General features: G+C 36.7%; 2 protein-coding genes across 2 annotated transcripts in view; one reads left to right on the plus strand and one right to left on the minus strand.

Annotated features, from left to right (window-relative positions):
* Positions 1–7,355, plus strand: part of Cbr-tag-96 — a gene marked incomplete at both ends in the record, with an annotated part of 8,191 nt that extends 836 nt beyond the window's left edge. Inside the window, 4 exons of the mRNA XM_045242117.1 lie at positions 523–895; positions 2,743–2,995; positions 3,135–3,330; positions 7,009–7,355. Of these exons, the coding sequence (XP_045097510.1) occupies positions 523–895; positions 2,743–2,995; positions 3,135–3,330; positions 7,009–7,355 (1,169 nt within the window). The remainder of the gene's footprint in view (positions 1–522; positions 896–2,742; positions 2,996–3,134; positions 3,331–7,008) is intronic.
* Positions 7,356–9,253: 1,898 nt separating this feature from the next.
* On the minus strand, positions 9,254–18,345 carry Cbr-tub-2 (the record flags this gene model as incomplete). Its single annotated transcript, XM_045242122.1, has 8 exons — positions 9,254–9,391; positions 9,985–10,290; positions 10,651–11,374; positions 11,441–11,485; positions 13,032–13,119; positions 13,424–13,682; positions 14,916–15,864; positions 18,167–18,345. 8 exons carry the CDS (start codon positions 18,343–18,345, stop codon positions 9,254–9,256), a joined length of 2,688 nt encoding a protein of 895 aa, XP_045097511.1.
* Between the last annotated feature and the right edge of the window lie 418 nt (positions 18,346–18,763).

The following is an 18,763-nucleotide window of genomic DNA, read 5'->3' on the forward strand; positions in this document are numbered from 1 at the left end:
ACGGTATCAAAAAATTGTCAATTATTAAAGTATTAATGATATTATGATAAACAATTTATCAGTTGACAAATTTTTTCTAGCTACAGTAGTTTTAGAGATATGCGTTTTTGAAGTTACCACATCGTAAGACGATGGTGAAAAGTGCGCGTTAACTTTAAAGGCGCATATCTCAGAAAATACTGTAGTTAGAAAAAATTTGTCAACGAATAAAAAATTAGTAATATTATGATCAACAATTTATCAGTTGACTACTTTTTGATATTTCTCACAGGAACCGAGATAATTGAGCTCAAAGATGATGGTTCGGGTGGGCTTAGATGAAATGCATTTTTTTTCAATTTAGATTTTTCGAAATTTCTGTTTTTTGGGTTGTTTGATTTTTTCCAGGAATTTCTCAGTTTCTAGGAATTTTAGTGTTCAGTTTCTTAAACTTTGAAAAAATTCCTAAATTCTCAAAACTCAAAAGTTCCAAAGATTTCAATTTCTTCGAAACCCCCAAAAATCCAAAAAACACTTCTCCAGGCGAACACATTGACTATCATGACTACGGTGTGTTCCCAATGGCCATCGACGCATCTACCGTGATCCTGGCCGCCCGAAATTCCACGAACAACATCGTTTTCTCGAATTTCGACCCGAAATACACCTCATGGGAATCCCCGATCCCATGTCCATGGCAAGGAAGCTCCTCTCCAAAATGGAGTGATTATCTTTTATGTGGATGGAAAGGAATTCTGGATTTCGAGAAATCCGAACAATTCGGAATCAGTTTTCTGCTCTACGGAACGATTCCACCATCATCTGGACTCTCGTCCAGCTCGTCTCTTGTCTGCGTCTCCGCACTTGCCACGTTGTGCCTGATTGTGCAGGGAGATCCATTCCAGCATATTTCCAGGTATGGTGTAGTCGGCAAAGGTTGTGGAGGATCAGTAATTAGAGATTCTGGTAAAGGAATCAAAGTTCTAAGACGTCTGGGACCCGAGATACAGCTATGTGAAACTTTTAGAGACGCAGGCTGCCTGCGTTTGTCCAAACTTTGAAAGATCATATCTCGACTCCTAGATGAGTTAGAGACTTGTTTTTTAGACCAAAATGTTTAGAATTTCTCATTCCGCATTTATATCTGAAAATCAGCGTTATAGGTCGTCTGAGACCCGAGATATAGGTATATGAAACTTTTAGAGACGCAGACAACGAGACACTCTAACTGTCTGCCTCTCTTCAAACTTTGAGGGACCATATCTCGACTCCTAGATGAGCTAGAGACTCGATTTTTGAACCAAAATGTCAGAGATTCTATATCTATGCTACCGTAGTAAAACCTAATTTTTGACATTTACGATTTTTGCTTTATGTTCTGAAATTTTGTTCAAAACATTTAGCTCCATAATTTCTACACGTTTTTAGCTAAAAATCACTTTTCTAGCTCATCTAGAAGCCAAGATATAATCCTTTGAAGTTTAAGAGGTGAGAGACGCAGACAACGAGGCACTCTAACTGACTACGTCTCTTCAAACTTTGCGAGACCATATCTCGGCTCCTAGATGACCCCACATAATCGCGGAGTATGGTATTTGCCTAGGCGCGCATAGGATGCTGTGTGCGTCCATAATAATTCCGTGGGTAGCGCGTGCGCGCTATATGCGTCGACTCTTGGTACGACTGGTCGCACCCATATATGTAGCATCCATATCGGATGCACGCTTTTCCCATGAAAACGACAGCCCACCAACGACACTCCGCTATTATGCTAGTGCGCGTTGTTTAATTCTTCACCGCCAATCTTGATCAATTTTTCGATCATATCGATCATTTTTCCTGTCTTCAAAGAACTTCTCACTGTTTTCACATTTAAAAAATTATGGCTGATAAAAATACAACTTATTTTTAGTAAAGAAATTGGTAAAAGTTTTTAAAAAATCCGTTTTTTCTTGAAATTGGGATTTTTCTATTTTACTTCGGAATATGCGGAATAACACATTTTCAGGTGGAATGAAGGTTTGTTGGTGTTAAATCGAGATATTTTAAATTTTCAGCCATATTTTTTAATGTGAGAGCATTCTGTGAAAACAAGAAAAAGGTCTCTGTGGAATCTGAAGAGAAAAATGAACCATATTGGAAGATCAGAACAAAATCACATCTTATTACAACTAGGCGCCGCAATGAAAGGGGGCGGGGCGACCAAAATTTTCTCCCCTTTTCAGAAACCCATCTTTGATGTCTTGTACCTATAGGTAGATGATCTAATCTGAGAAACTATACGTTTCTCTTTTTTTTACGAGATAAGTATAGTTACATAACAGATATCCATCGCTAAATCGACCTGAAATTGTGGACGAAATATGAACGCAATATGCCTTTCAATCGCGCGTGCGCGCATATAGCGAAGACATAGCGCGCGACCGGTGTACCCATGTCGTCCATATGCGGCGCCGCGCTAACACATATACCATGCCCAGCGATTACCCTGTGCCATAGACATGATTTTAGGACCAAAACGTTTGGGATTCCCAATCACACATTTTGCACAAACCTCGTTTTTTAGGCTACGTTTGAAGCGAGATATAAGCATCTAGAAATGTGAGAGACGCAGACAACGAGACACTCTAACTGTATGCGTCTCTTCAATCTTTGAGAGACCATATCTCGGCTCCTAGATGAGCTAGAGACTTGATTTTTGAACCAAACCATTTGAGATTCTAGACTCGTCATTCTGAAAACTTAGACAATTAAATTTTTCAGAGAGAACTTTGCCCATTTGTGTGCCAAAAGTGAGCCACTCATCGGAACACTCAGCGGTGGAATGGATCAAGCCGCCGAAGTGTTGGCATCCGAAGGCACTGCCCTTCGAATCGATTTCAATCCTTTGCGATCGAAAAACATTGAACTACCAGAGAATGCGGTTTTTGTAGTTGTTCACTCGAATACCGAGCTGAATAAGGGAGCCACGTCGCATTACAATGAGAGGGTCATCGAGGGACGAATCGTCGCGCAGGTAGGTCAATTTTTTTGTTTCGGTGGAGCGCTCATGCTTCAAATTGAAAATTTGAAAATTTTGTACTTTACAATCGCGCTCTGCTGAACAGACCAACTCGCAGTTGACAAATGCGCTCCACAGATAATATTTTTTACAGATTCTGAAACGCGAATTCTCTCTATCCACCCCATCGTTCCGTTTGAAGGATATTCAAACATTGTCAGGAAAATCGTTTGAGGAAATTCTGAAAATTGTGGAGGAGATTATTCCAGAAGAGCTGACAAAGGATCAAGTGATCGAATTGATTGGAAATGATAAATTGGAAGAGTGTTTGACAGAAAACACAAGGAAATGTGAGTATTTTAGATGGCCTAGGTTTCTATTTAATAGGCCATCATCTGAAATTTTCCCTCGGGAGCCTAGATATAGAATCCCAAACATTTTGGTCCAAAAATCAAGTCTCTAGCTCATCTAGGAGCTGAGATATGGTCTCACAAAGAGACGCAGACAGTTAGAGAAAACCTCGTTGTCTGCATCTCTCGTCTCTTAAACTACAAATGGCTATATCTCGGCTTCTAGATGAGCTAGAAATGTGCTTTATAGCTTAAATTGTGTAGAAATTATAAATAAACCAGTCGGTTTACGCCCCCTGTCGGGGGCTCAACCTCCTGGCTTCCGCTTGCTGTACCTTACAATTGAGTTTCTAATTTTAACATTTTTGAGTTTCCGAATTCACCAAAATTTGTGAAAGTTTTGCATACTATTATCCTTGTCTGAGAAAAAAAGGTTGAGACGCAGAGAAAAAGTGTCTGTGTCTCCACCTTATGTGTGCTATTTAGGCTCTCCGCTTCGATATCGCTACCGTATTCAGACTGCAAAAAATACTCTCTAACCTTTTTTTTTCTCAGACAAGCATAATATAAATTTTCTTTGCGGAATATTTGATTTCCCAAATTTTTATAAATTTCCAATACTGAAAAAATATTTTTATGTTCTGAAATCCGGAGTATGTGAATTCCCGGTTTTCTGAAGCTTCACATTTTGGATAACTAAATGTCCTGGTTTACTGAAATTTCTGGTCTCCGAAGATTCTGAAATCCGAAATATTCGAATTTTGAAAAACAGTCGGCTTGCGCCCATCCGGGCTGAACCTCGCTAACAGGAGCCAGGTTTTGTCTTTTTTACAGGGACTATTTTTTCATGGTCTATTAGGAAATTTCGAATTGCGATATTTCGGTTATTCAGAATTTCGGAAAGTCAGAAGTAAGGATATCCGGAAATTGGGAAAGTAAGACACTTGGAAGTTCAGAGATTAGTAAATTTTTAAAAATCAGATGTACGAAAACATTAGTTTTGAAATCTAGAAAATTGTTTGAATCTGTTTGTCTCAAATATCGAAATTTGGTATATCAGATTTTAAAGGAGGGGAGACATCAAAATTTTCAAAAGTTTTATTTTTTCTCAAAAGAGGTAAGTCTAAAGTATAAGTATAGTTTTGTAATTAAAAACCAGAAAAAAAAACACTACACCGACGAAAAAATGCTTTTTTTTCTGACCGTAATTTCCTCACTCGTTTGCTGCAGCGGCGTCGCTTCATAAGACAAATCAACGCGGTCGTCGCCTCTCACACGCGTGGTGTAGTGGGTACGCTCTATGGTAGCATTCAGAAGGTCGGAGGTTCAGTCCCCGCTGATGGTTCCCCTTTTTTCTTAGCTTGTATCTTTTGGATTCAACGTTTGGAACTCAAAATTTTTGGAATGGGAATTTTCGGAACGTCAGCGTGCCGTCAAAGCCTATCTACGAAATAAGAAACACTGTTGAAAATAATATATGCAGTTTATTATGTCAACAAATAAATTATGCAAAAAATACATTAAATATTTAGTAAGAACACAAAAAATTCAAAAAATCGTAAAATGATAATTTTTTTCCTTCCGAGATTTTCGTCGCAAGGCGAAGTGAGCAGAAGATGTGAAGGCGTTGCTGAAAACCTCATTCATGAAGCATACTGTATTGTTTTCATTTTCGGAGTAATAATGAGACGAAAAAATACCAGTTGAAAGAAAGACGAAACGGCAATCGGAGAAAAATTTTTTTTTTGCATATTTAAAAAAAAACCGGCCACTGACAAAATAATCATTCGACTGAACCGGAAATTTACGAAAAAAATCTATTTTATATGGTTTTTACAATAAATTACAAAAAAACCGTTTTTTAAATTGTAAATTCGTTTAAAATTTGGAAAAATGAAGTAGGAAAATAAAAAAATAAAAAAAAGTTTGCGCGTCGGATTGCGTGCTTTAGGTGCGAACACCGCGACGGCAAATCACACGTTCCCTGAAATTTTCCCCGAAAATTTTGCTGTCTGGCCTCCTTTAAAGAATTGAAAAATTTCGAAATTCGCATACTTACTAAATGCCGGGCTGGCCTGAGACGGCCCTGTCCGCAAAATGTATAGAATTTCGAAAAAGTTTAGAAAATCTAGAATTTGAGAACCTGAAAAATTGGAAATTCAGAAATTCAACTTTTCGAAAAACATTCTAGTCGAAAAGTATTGGAACTTTGAAAAATCAGAAATTTAGATTTGAGAATTCGAAAATTTAGAAACTCCGAGATTTGAAAACCTGAAAAGTTGGAAAATCTTAACGTTTGAAATTTTTTGGCAAATTCGGTGAATAAGATCTCAGAAATGTATATATTCCGAAGTTTGAAAATTATGAAATTAAGTTCGGAAATTTTGAAAATTATTCTGAATTCTGAAAATTCGAGTGATCCAGAAAGGGCGCTGTTATTTTTCCTCGCATTCTCTTTCTTTCCTTTTATTCACTTTCTCTTCCACCTTTCAGAATTTTTTCTCCCTTTCAAATCTTTAAAACCCATGCCAAAAGAATATTTCTAGAAAATCACGTTTCTCTCAGAAATAGCGTGGATAAGAAAAAAATTTAGGCGGTTAGACGGGAATGACGTGAATATTTCTTCAATATTTTTCTAAAAATTTGCACTGTAGAAATAGAAGAACGTCTTCAGAAGACATCAGAAACAAAATTTAGAAGTATAAAATACTCGGGCATCATCTCGCTGCTATTTCGGGTCATCTGTGAAAATTTGAGAAATTTTGGTCCATTCTGGACTTCGATAGGGCAGGTGACCCGGGAACACCGGACACACACACACATACACACTCACACACAGAATTTGGTGATTGTTAATAGTAAAGATAGTAAAGAAGTTTGAAGGGGCGCAGACAGTTAGAAACTCGTTGCCTGCGCCTCTCGCATCTTTAGGTAATTATATCTTGGCTCCGAAATGTCCTAGAAAATTTTTTTTTCAGCGGAATATGTGATTGGAAATTTTGAAATTTTAGGTCTAAAAATCAAGTCTCTCACTTATCTAGGAGCCGAGATATGATCTCTCAAAGATTGAAGAAACGCAGACAGTTAGAGTGTCTCGTTGTCTGCGTCTCAAAACGTTTCAGCTAGCTATATCTCGGGCCCTAGACATCCTAGAACGCTGATTTTTGAATAGAAAGAACGGATTAGTAAATTTACACATTTCTGGAAAAATCGCTTCTCTAGAAGCATCAGGAAGCAAGTTTTAGCTATTTGAAGTTAAGAGCGACGCAGACAGTTAGAGTGTCTCATTGTCTGCGTCTCGTAAACTATGATTTGAAAGCTCTTTTCTTGCGATACTTCAAACAGTTTTCAGAATTCCAAAATATTGGTTTTGAAGCGAATTATACACATCTTAGTCTGCTGACCTAGAAAACTAAATTTCCAGAAAACTAGGCCGTGGTGTGCATGATATCAAAGCGTATGATTCAGTGATTCAAAATCAGTTTTCAGACTTTGAAAATGCCGATTTTGAGCTGAGTTATGAGAATAATTTGTTTGGTGGCCTAGAAATCCAAACCCAGGCCATATTTTTTCAAATATTTGAAATTGTCATAACTTGGTTCAAAATCAACATTTTTGAAATCTGAAAATTGTTCTGAAACCATCAAATCTTTGTCTATGAATTTATAAACGTTCCAGTCACCAACTTCAAACTTCGCTCCCGCGCTCGCCACGTCTTCAGTGAGGCGCATCGTGTGGAACTATTCGAATCGGCGTGTGAATCGAAAGACATCAAACAGATGGGCGTCCTGATGAATGCCAGCCATCGAAGCTGTGCAATCGATTACGAGTGTAGCTGTGAAGAGTTGGACGCAATTTGTGAGCTCTATACAAAGCACGGAGCTCTCGGAGCCCGTCTAACTGGAGCCGGATGGGGTGGATGTGCTGTGGTGTTGATGGCGGCTGATGACGTGGCGAACATTGAGAAGCTTCCGTCGCTTTTCGTGTCGAAACCTGGTCAAGGGATTCGCGTTCATCGTTTTTGAACTTTTTTCTTTGTAAATTTATTAAATTTATGTGATTTATTTGATATCTGGGATACTGTAAAATGTGAATAAATGCTACAGGGAAGGTTTTTTTATGGTCAAATTCAAAAAAAAGAAAAAAACAAAAGTTGCCACCTATGAGACTCAACCTGCACATTGCGGGACAACACAGGTCCTGGGCGATGATGCGCATAAAGCACCCGATCCATATGCGATCCTCTAGAAGTCCGTTTGACACATATCGCGAACAACGAGCTGCGATGAGTCTCATATGTGTGCGATGCGGGAGAGGCTGAATCGAGTGTTCCGAATGCGCGCGTATCCTAGATGGATTCTGGGTGGGTGGGCGATGTGTGCGATATGGGTCTGATACGGTAGGCCGACTACAACACTCCGAAATCCCGGATGCGCCCATTGTTTACCGTAAATCCACACCGGCAACTTTGTCAATTTTTCGTCAATTCGAGCCTACATTTCTGGTTTTTCGATTATTCCTTCGATGTTTTTTGTGAAAAAGAGTTATGGCAGAATAAAAAATCGCTGAATTCTTGCAGAAACATGTCTTTCACTCGTTAATTGCTATGTTTTTCGCCAAAATAGGTGATATTGAGATTTTTTTTTGATTTCACTTTGTAATTATTGTAAAAATCGTATTTTCAGGTGGAGTAAAAGGTAAGTTGGTAAGTATACAATAATTACAAAGTTTAAATTATAAAAATTTTCAATTTTTCATGCAATTTCAAAAAAGTGAAAGTGAGACATTTTTTGAACAAATGAAAAAAAAAACAATTTTTAGCGAATTTTTTCCCATTTTGTTCTGTTTTTGATTGCATATCAAATTTAAATGGAAACTGCCATAAGTCTTTTTCAAAACCAAAACATTGAGTTTCGAAAAATCAGTAATATGTCGTTCAAAATATAAAAAAATATGGAATAATAAAGGAAAAGTACGAAATCGGAAGACCTGAACAAAATCACATCACAATAGAACTTAACTGATACTTCTAGGAACCCCCAACCAACGTTTTAGTTCATTTCATCGAGTGCCAGCAAGCCAGGCGAGGAGATGCTTTGCGGCGGCGGTGTGCCCCATATGCCCCGTATATGCCCCATACCGGTGCCCTTTCCCTGTACCCAATTCATCGGCGCGTCCTCCGTCGCCCATCCATTATGCGTATGCGCGCCCAGGACCTGTGAAAAGCCTAGCGCGCTAGCCTCTACACTACGCGGGCACCAAGGCGACGAAGGTGGAGAAGTCGTATACGATATGCTGGCTTTTCGGCTCTCCCAAGGAGTCGGAAAGAAATCTGGAAATTTTCAAAAAACCAAAAAAAGAAATTTTAACAATTCTCGAACAATTTTTATTATCGCATTTCGTTGTGATGGTATTATGGTGGATGATGTGGATTTTGCAGGAAGTTGAGAAGGCGTTGTGAAAGAACGAAAAATCAAACGATAATTTTCCAGACAAATTTAAGTACATGTTTTGTGAATCTACAAAGTGTTGAGGCCAAGAAAAGGCGGGAAGTTTGAAAATTTCAAATTTCCCACCCAAAAATAATCACAAGGATGTTATTGAGGAAAGAGCTATGACAAAAACTAGCGAGTGTGCGAGACTTATTAGGCTCCGCCCACTTAATTATACAGATAATCACAGAAAATTGGGGGTCAAGGAAAGTCGAAATCTGAGTGAGAGAGAGAGAGAGAAGTGGTAGCACCTACAATTATTTTTTTGTCGTTGTATTTAAAATGTTTGGCTCCGCCTCCAAAAGGGGCGGAGCCTATAGCGGACATATATGGGTTTTTTTTCTGGAACGGGGAGAAAAACTCGTTGTCATTGGGAAAACAGAAAAATGGGTAGAGAGAGGGTTTAAATTTTTTAAAAGTTTTTTTTTTAATTATTTGAGCCGTTGAGTGATACTGGCCAGGGCTACGGCAAACGCTTGAGCCGCTGAGAATGGATATCGGAAGTCGAGTGTATAGGCGCCGCCTTCGATTCTGCCAAATTGCAGAACTTGTTTTGTGTCCAGCTCGATCTGAAATTTTTTTTTTTTTTAAATGTTAAAAATTGGATGAAAACTGAAGAAGTTATCACCTGTTTTAGTTGATTTGCATTAGAGCGCGTTTTCACTAGGTAGATCAAATTTTCATAAAAAGTAATAAACTACATATTTATAGATTGTGAAATTTCCAACATTTTGGTATTTAAATCATAAAAATCATGCAAAAACTACAAGAGTTATGAATCTTCCAAAATTGCTTTATGGTCTAATATGTCAAAAACGACGCAACTGCAATTAGAGCGCTTTTTCATTGCTTAGATCAAAGTTTCGTTAAAAGTAACTTATTACAACTCTGTAGCTCATAATTTTTTACACATTTTCATATAAAAATCAAAAGAATCAAGTAAAAACTGCAAGAGTTATGAATCATCCAAAATCGCTTTGAATTCAAATGTTACAAAAATGACACAACTCTCGTTAGAGCGCATTTTCACTAGGCAGATTTAATTTTCATAAAAAGTATTACACTACAAAATTGTAGATCATAAAATTTCCTACATTTTGGTTTAAAAACCAACAACATAGAATAAAAATTTCAAAAGTTATGAGTGATCCAAAAAACGAACCTGGAAATTTTTTGCCGATTCCTGAGTGACTCTTCCGCCAAAATCCAACTGATACACTTGATTTTGCTCGTTCCAAAACGGCGTCTTGTTGGTCATCGTCTCGATTTTACAATTCGAATTCGGATGTTTTCCACTCTTCGGTACGCCCTCGCCAAGCGCTTTTTTCATTTCTTTCAGCGTTGCCAATAGCTGACGAACTTCAGTTTTCACATCGCCAGCCGTCACTTTTTGCTCGATATCGTTCACTCGCTTCAGCAGATTTTTCATCTGGGCTCGCATTTCTTTAACGTCTCGTTTGTCGCGTTTCTGGAAAAATTTGGGAATTAAAGGTGCTAAAATTTGTCACATTTTGGTCTAAAAATCATGAAAGTCGGTGTAATCGTATTAGAGCGTATTTTCGCAAAGTAGATCAATCTTCGGTTCAAAGTAACTAATTACAAATTTTTTGCTCATTAAATTTCCTGCATTTTGGTATAAACACCATTGTTATAGATTCGAAAATTCAAAAGTTACAGGACATCTGAACTTTTATAGTCAACTACACAGTTGTCGTTGGAGCGCATTTTCATTAGGTAGATGAAACTTTAATGAAAAATGTTCAACAACAAATTTGTAGACTATAAATTTCTACACATTTTTATATAAAAATCTTGCAAAATCACTCACCACATCAAAATCCCCATGTCTCTTGCTGAGCTGTTCGGCAATCGACGCCAGCTTATCAACATTGGCTCGAATCACCTCCGCATCCTTCTTGCTCGCCTGCATCTCCATCGCCGCAAATCCACTCTTCAAGGCCGGTCGTTCCACTAAAAGGGTCCGATCGTCAGTCTGATCTCCATCGATAAAAGCCAAGGTTTCAATTTCCTCATGCCACGTGGAAGCAGAACTCGTCATACTAGTCACATCGTGCTTGGATGAAGACTCCAGTGTTCTGGTTGAGATTGGCGTTGTTTGAGTTGATGACGTGGATTCTCGAACGGCACGTGTTGAAGAAGACGTTGAAGGAAGGGGAAGAGGTTCTTCGGATTTTCCAAAATTTGACGAGTTGATTGCCGCGCGAAGCGAGAGGCATTCTAGAAGAATCTTCTCGAAGAATTGACGCTCTTCAGATGTCAACCCCTCGCCTCCAGATGACGTCATGTGAGTTGTCGTGGATTCTGTCATTTCTGGAAGTTTCCGTGTAGCTCCGGTTTTGTCTTTTTTTAGCACTGCCAAATCGATAGTCATCTGACGGGGTTGAAGATGTAGAACGGAGGTTTTGTAGATGACTTGACCCAAAAAGTTAGGGAGAAGATTGGGAGACAGTGAGGAGATGTTGAATCGGGTGCACCAGACATTTGAGTTCACTTGGATCAGACGGGTGTCCGGTTTCCGAGGACGACCGGGTCTGGAAATTTTTTTTTTGAAATTTTGGAATTCTTGAAATCCATCTTTGAGATTTCAGAAAACTCACAAAGTGGTCCATTGAATCGGTCTTGTTCGTCCGGTGTAGACAACTCTGAAAATATCTTTTTCAGTTCAAAGAATCAGCCATTTTGGAGCCCTCATAACTTTTGAACTTTCTTATCTAATGAAATGAATTTTACCTCAAAATTTGTAAATTTTCATGCTTTACAAAATTGTAGTTAAACTTTTTTCATCAAAAGATGAAAATGTGCTCTAACGATAGTTGTGTCATTTTTGAGATAAAGCGATTTTTTGTATTTTTTTTCAACGCCTATAACTTTTGTAATCGTTTATCAATTTTTATGATTTAAATACCAAAATGTGTGAAATTTTATGGCCTACAAATTGGTTATAAAATATCAAACATAAAAATTTGATCTACTTAGTAAAAATGCGCTCTATGCGATTACCCCCTGAAAAGCTATTGAAATTATACTCATACATATTATGCCTGAATGTTTGAAGTGTTTCGAATTTCAAAATCCCACATTTATGTCTGTGTGTATGTGTGTCTGTTTGTCCAATGCCATTTTTAATCCCTAAAAACTTTATTTTCTTCCTTTTTTCCTCATATAATTTTTCCTTATGTAATTTGCCGATTTCCGCCCACTGGTTCTTTTTTCTGCCTGACGCAAATAGACCTTATGTAACAAACAACATATATATACTCACGGTGTCTCTAAAGAAGAAAGGTTCGAAAATAATACAAAAAAAAGAGAGAGAGAGAGAGAGAGAGAGAGAGAGAGAGAGAGAGGGAGAGAGAACCGGTTTCTTGTATATATTTCCCTGTGTGGGTGGGTGGCGAAAGACGACATGGGAAATGACGTCATCAGAAAAGTTATATATTTTTGAATCTTTTAGATTTGTAGATCAAAAAATTCCACACATTTTGCTATGAAAATCAAAAAAATCGGAAAAGAATTAGAGGAGTTATTGTCGGATTAAAAAAAGTGACACCTGAAAATCTCGGAGACGACGCTCGTGTCGATTTACAAGAAGGCGGAGCGAAAACGGATACTGTGGATAACAAATTTATTCATGTGAATTTAGTGGGATTTTCTGAACAAAATATTGATTTCTTGGTATAAAAATGATCGCTAGCATCTCTAGAATCTATTTTTCAGCAAAAAAAACTAAATTTAAACGCGAAAGTAGCTCGAACGAGTCAAAAATCTGAAATATTACGTTTTTGCCGCGCTTTTTCGTAGATCAAAAAAAAAAAGCAAAAGTTTTCAAATTCTCAGGTCCCAGTTTTTTTTAATTTGACAATATGGGCCAATTTCCATTATTGAGGTGCAATCTCATTAGAGCGCATTTTCACTAAGTAGATCAATTTTTTGCTTTCAATAACTGTGAATTTGTAGTTCATAAAATTCCCCAAATTTTGGTATCAAAACCATAAAAAGAGTAAAAATTACAAAACTTGAACCTTTCAAAACGGCTTTTAGCTTAATTAGTCAAAAATTACACAACTATCATTAAAGCGCATTTTCACTAGGTAGATCAAATTTTTGTAAACAATATTTAACTACAATCTTGTAGCTCATAAAATTTTACATATTTTGATGTAGTTAAAAATTTGAATTCACAAATCTCACCTCGTCATCAATGCTCGAATCTGCCGTTTACTCCTCCGCCACAACGAATTCCGATTGGTCGATGGGATAATTGTACCGTTGACGTCTTCTGAAGTTTAAAAAACTTATAAAAATTAATAAAATCAAAAAGTTCAATTTTCAAGGATCATTTTGATACTAAATTGGTCAAATTCGGATGGAAATTGAACAACAAAATAAATTATGAAAACAATTAACCCAATTTCTTGAAATTTTCTTTAAAATTATTTTTTAAAAACTCTGTAACTTTGTCAGTTTTCAAAATTTTTTTTTAACTCATTAAAAAGCTCTGGAAATGTACTTTCAGATAATTTATGTTTCAAAACTTCAAAATCAATTTTTTGATCTTTTAAATGAGGCCAAAAATGACTAACCAACTTGAGCGGATCCTCCAGGTCCGATATGAAACTTCAGCGTTGGATATGGGTCCCAGTGATGCATCGTAATTTGAAATTGAGGTAAAAACCGATTCACCTGCCTTCCAACCAACAACGGCACCAGACCGCCCATGTGCTCAAAACATAGCACATAGGTGTGACTGCCACGAGCCATCGGGCGGATGGTACAGTAGCAACGGGCATCGACGACACTGCAGACGTAGTCACAAATCTCTTCGGGACGCGGGATTCGACACTGAAAATTTGTAAATTTCAATTGAAAAAATAGGTATTGAAATTTCACACATTTCGGTATAAAAATCGTTAAAATCGGTTTAGAAATGGGAGAGTTATATGCCAAATTCCATTATTAAGGTGAATTCTCATAAGAGCACATTTTCACCACGGCGGTCAAACCTTCATAAAAAAGTGTATTACAGCAAATTTGTTGATTATAATATTTTACACTTTTTGATCTAAAAATCTTTCGAATTGGTTGAAAACTACAAAAGTTATAGGTCATCTCAATTTCTATACGTCAAAAATGACATACTGTCATTAGAGCGCATTTTCACTAGGTAGATCTAATTTTTGTGAAGAGTGTTTAAATAATAAATTGTAGATAATAAAATTCTGCACAATTTATGTACATTTTCAAAAAGTTCTAGCCAATATTCCAATAGTTAAGATTGTTCGAAAATTGGGTTGCTTCTTTTTTCCTTTTTCCTTGTTTTCCTTTCCCCTGAATTTATTCATTGCTCATTGTTATTCTGGAATTCTAGAAAAATCCAAAAGAAATAAAAAAATCTATTCGATACATAATCCGCCCACAAATCTCTCTAACGAATTCTATTCAAAAAAAATTGTGTTCAAGACATATTATCAGAGGATTATCTCTGATCCTTTTTGGGAAGGGACTACTGACGTAATCAAATCTTGGAAAAAATCTGGAACTTTCTCTGTGTCTTAAGAAATACAAGATTTAGAAAAATCTAGGAAAAAGAAATTGACGTCATCAGAATTTTAGGCCAAAAACCAACAAGAGTTTTGTAGGGTTTCATTAGAGCGCATTTTCACAGCTTAGATCAAATTTTCTTTAAAAGTGTATAACAGCAAAAATGAATGGCATAAATCTTCCCACATTTTGAAAAAAAAGTCTTCATAATTGAATAAAAATTAGGAGAGTTATGAGCCATCCAAAATCATACGCAGCTCTGGTTTCGACAGATATTTAGTTGTCATTAGGGCGCATTTTCACTAGGTAGATCAAATTTTAATTAAAAGAGGTAAACTACAAAATTAAAAGCTATAAAATTTCACAAATTTTGATTTTAAAAAATTCTTTGAAATTTAAGTAAAACTAATAAAGTTAGAAGTCGTCCAAAATGCACCTAAGTGATCAAATTGTAGTTAAAAGTCGAATGCTTCAAAAATTATGTGACGCTCAAGGTTGGCCTAAAAGACAGTGTTCTAGAAAACCAACACTCACCCGTACAACATGATGATCCAACTCTCTAACAGCATTCATCTCCTTCAACGGAATCGGCAACTTATCCACATCTTTCGCCGAGCTTCCCATCATTTTCCACATTCCATAAGTGACAAGTTCAAAGAGACTAGGAACACCAAAAAGGATTCGTCCACAGAACATGGTTCCACCAGCAGCCAGAATCACTACATTTCCCTGATGGGCCCATGTGAATGCCGATAGTTTTGGATTGCACATGGGCGGTGTGACCAGCGTCTTGTTGTGCCATTGCTCAATAGTCAGACGATCCTTATGAATAACTCGACAGTGGATGTCTAGAAAGACAAGTTCATCGTTGGAATTGATCACGGCAAGAATTGTTCCATCCGGATTCCATTGCATTTTATAAATATAGAATGGCGATCGATAGACATCCGAATTGATTTGATCGAATGCATTGATCATGATAATCTTGTTAGATGCAGTTAACATGGCCAATGTCCATTCTTCCTCTTTAGTTCCTGCATTTCTCAACGTTGAAAATGCCATTTGCATCAACTTGTCTTCTGTGAAACTTCGCTCTGTGATATTTGCACCCTGATTGGACAACACTTGAATCGTTCCGGAAGTGAATCCAAGAACGAGTTGCTTTGAATCCGGCGCCCATACTCCACAGGTAACATTTGAGGATCCGGGAAACGAATTGCTCCACACTCGCTGGCCGTTGGCACTTCCGATGAGCACGAAATTGTCTTCGTAACAGATTAAAGCACTTCCGCCACACGGACTCCATGCTAGATCAACAACTTTGACACCACGATCATTGACGAGTTCTACGGACCAACGATCGTCATTTCGAACCCAGACATAGATGATTCCAGAAGCATCACAAGAGGCAAGTTTGGAGTGAGCTTTGTTCCAGGTCACTATTCGGATCGTGTTGTGATGCCCGCGGAGATTGAAGTTGTATCTGAAAATAATCATAGTTTTAAAGATTCTGGTATAAAAATCATTAACTCATATTTCCTCTAATGGAAACCCACCCAACTTTGAGCTCAATTATCTCGGCCCCTGTAAAAGATACCAAAAGACTGTCAACTGATAAAATATTAATAAATCTATGATAAGTAATTTATGAATTAATCAACTTTTGTTATCTTTTACAGGGACCGAGATAATTGAGCTTAAAGTGTGCGTACAGGGGAGCAAATCCGATATTCAATTTTTCAAAGGGGTAATCTCCTTGTAGCGCAATTACTGCAGAAATTTCAAAAATTTTCAATTTGTTACTATTTATACAACTATAGTCCGAAAAAATTCCTACATTTTGGTATAAAAATCACTAAAATTCGTTGGAAGCCAAGCGAGTTATGAACAATTTTAGTTTCATCCGGCTCAATTATCATTAGGGCGCATTTACACTAGGTAGATCAAATTTTCAAAAGATGTGATTAACAGCAAATTTATTTAACATAAAATTTCCTACATTTTAATATTAAAACCATAACAATTGAGTGAAAATTACAAAAGTTTTGAGTGTTCAAAAATCGCTCCAAGTTCTGATATGTCAAAAATGACATAACTCTGGTTAGAGCGCATTTTCACTAGGTAGATCAAATTTTCGCTAAAATTGTTTTACTACAAGTTTGTAGATTATAAAATTTCCAACATTTTAGTGTAAAATTTATAGCAGTTTAGCCAAAAATTGAAAAGTTATGAATAATTAAACTCACAATCAGAACTAAATTTTTGGGAAAAAACTAAAATTTGAATTTTTTTACATAATCCTCTTAAACCAAGAAAACGGTCAAGACCACAAAGTACAATTATGGTCTGATATTTTGAACTTCACTACAGTAATTCATTTTTACAGTAGTGTTCTACAGTACTCCCAATTTTTCAAAATTTAGAAAAAACTCCTTCAAAAATATTTTTTCTACCAAAAAATTTTCCTTCCACTTCAAGTAATTTATACCTGTAAACAAGGTTAGCAATTGAAAATAACAAAATCTAGTTTTCGCTAAAAATTACTTCTAAAAATATTTTTGGTCAGATGAACCTAATTTGAAATTTGAAGTCATAAAGGCGGAAGAAACTCTGGAAATTCTAGAAATTTCCAAGAATAATGTATAGTGAATTATGAAAATCTTAAAAACAATGAAATTTCGAACAAGTTAGTGTAAACTTTAGAAAAAAGGCTCAAAATTGGAGAGCTTATGGCCTATTTAAGACCCCGTCAAGGGCATTCTCATTAGAGCGCATTTTCACCAGGTAGATCAAACTATTGGGAAAAGTGCTTAACCAAAAAATTGTAGCTTCTGGAATTTTCTCCATTTTGGCATAAAAATCTAATGAATCGGTAAAATATTATCCAAGTTATGAGCAAATTACCAAAAAATACGGTCAATTAAAATTGGATTTTCAGATTCCAATTTTTTTCAACAAATGATTACGATTCCTTTTAATCAGATTAATACTATCTCAAATTCTTTTTAATCTGATAACTTTCCAAAAAAAAATTCTCAATTCTAATCAAATTAGCATCAATCTACATCAAGGACGTTTCCTACATCAATGAGTCATGAGTCCGAATAAAATCAAAAATGTTTTTCCCCGTTTTTGTGACCAACAAATTTGGAAAAATACAATAAAAATTCCAATGTTTTGAAACAAAAACCTTGTAAACTGAAGAAAAACTTTAGGACTTATAAGTCTAACAATGTTTCCGGGGTACGTTCTCTTCAGAGCGCATTTTCATTAGGTAGATCAAATTTTCTGAAAAAGTGGTCAACTACAAAGTTGTAGGTTATAAAATTTCTTATATTTTGATATAAAAACTTATAAAAGAACTTTAAAACTAAAAGAGTTACAAGTAATCCAAAATCATGCCTAGATCTGGTAACCATAGTCTGGTTTCCACAAATCAAATGTTTTTATCTTTAGAGCTCATATTCATTAGGTAGATTGAGTTTTTGTGAACAATGTTCAACTACAAACTTGTAGATTATAAAATTTCACACATTTTGATATAAAAATTAATGAACTTACTTAAAAACTGAAAAAAGTTCTGAGTCATCCAAATTACACCAAGTCATAATTTCTAGAAAATTGGTATTGTTATCTTTAGAGCAGTTTTTCACCAGATAGATCAAGTATTCGTAAATACTGTTAAATTACAAAATTGAAGAACATAAAATTTCCAACATTTTGGTATGCGAATAATTAAAATTGAACCAAAACTACAAAAGTTATAATCAAAATGAATGACTCACCTGGTTAAATCATCAGGCGTCGGGCGAAAATCGGTAAAAGTGACACCAACAGATCCAGTCTCGGTGCCAACACCCAACATTCCATGATCGGGTTTGTCTGGCTGTTCGAGCCATGACAAATGGGTGATGGCCTGCTCGATGCGTGAGCCCTGCCAATCACTTTCCCATAGGATTTTCATTTAGTTGGGGGAATTTCATGAATCCTTCTTTTATCAGAAAGGACTTTTTTGGGATTTTTGAGATTTTTCAGCCCTGTCAAAAGTATCGATTTTTGAAAAGGGGGGGAAGATGGTGGAGGGAGAGGCTGGGGGTGACGGCGGGGGGAAAATGGATGGATGGGAGGACGGGGTAACACAGGCAACACAAGGGATACAAGAAGAGAAAGACGGGAGGGAAGGCGCCTCCTCTCTCGGGGAGAGAACGAGAAGTGAGAGAGTGTTCGAGAGAGGAGAGAGCGCCAGACAGTCAGACAAATATTAATTGGGTGCTTAAAAAGGGAAGAGGCAGTCGACGGAACAGCGAGAGGTATAATGGGTTTGATGGAGAGTGCCGAGAAAAGCCAGACGGGTGTGTTGAGGGGGGAGAGACGCAGAGATT

Source organism: Caenorhabditis briggsae (assembly GCF_000004555.2).
Source record: "Caenorhabditis briggsae complete genome, chrI, whole genome shotgun sequence".
Classification (NCBI taxonomy): Eukaryota; Metazoa; Nematoda; class Chromadorea; order Rhabditida; family Rhabditidae; genus Caenorhabditis; species Caenorhabditis briggsae.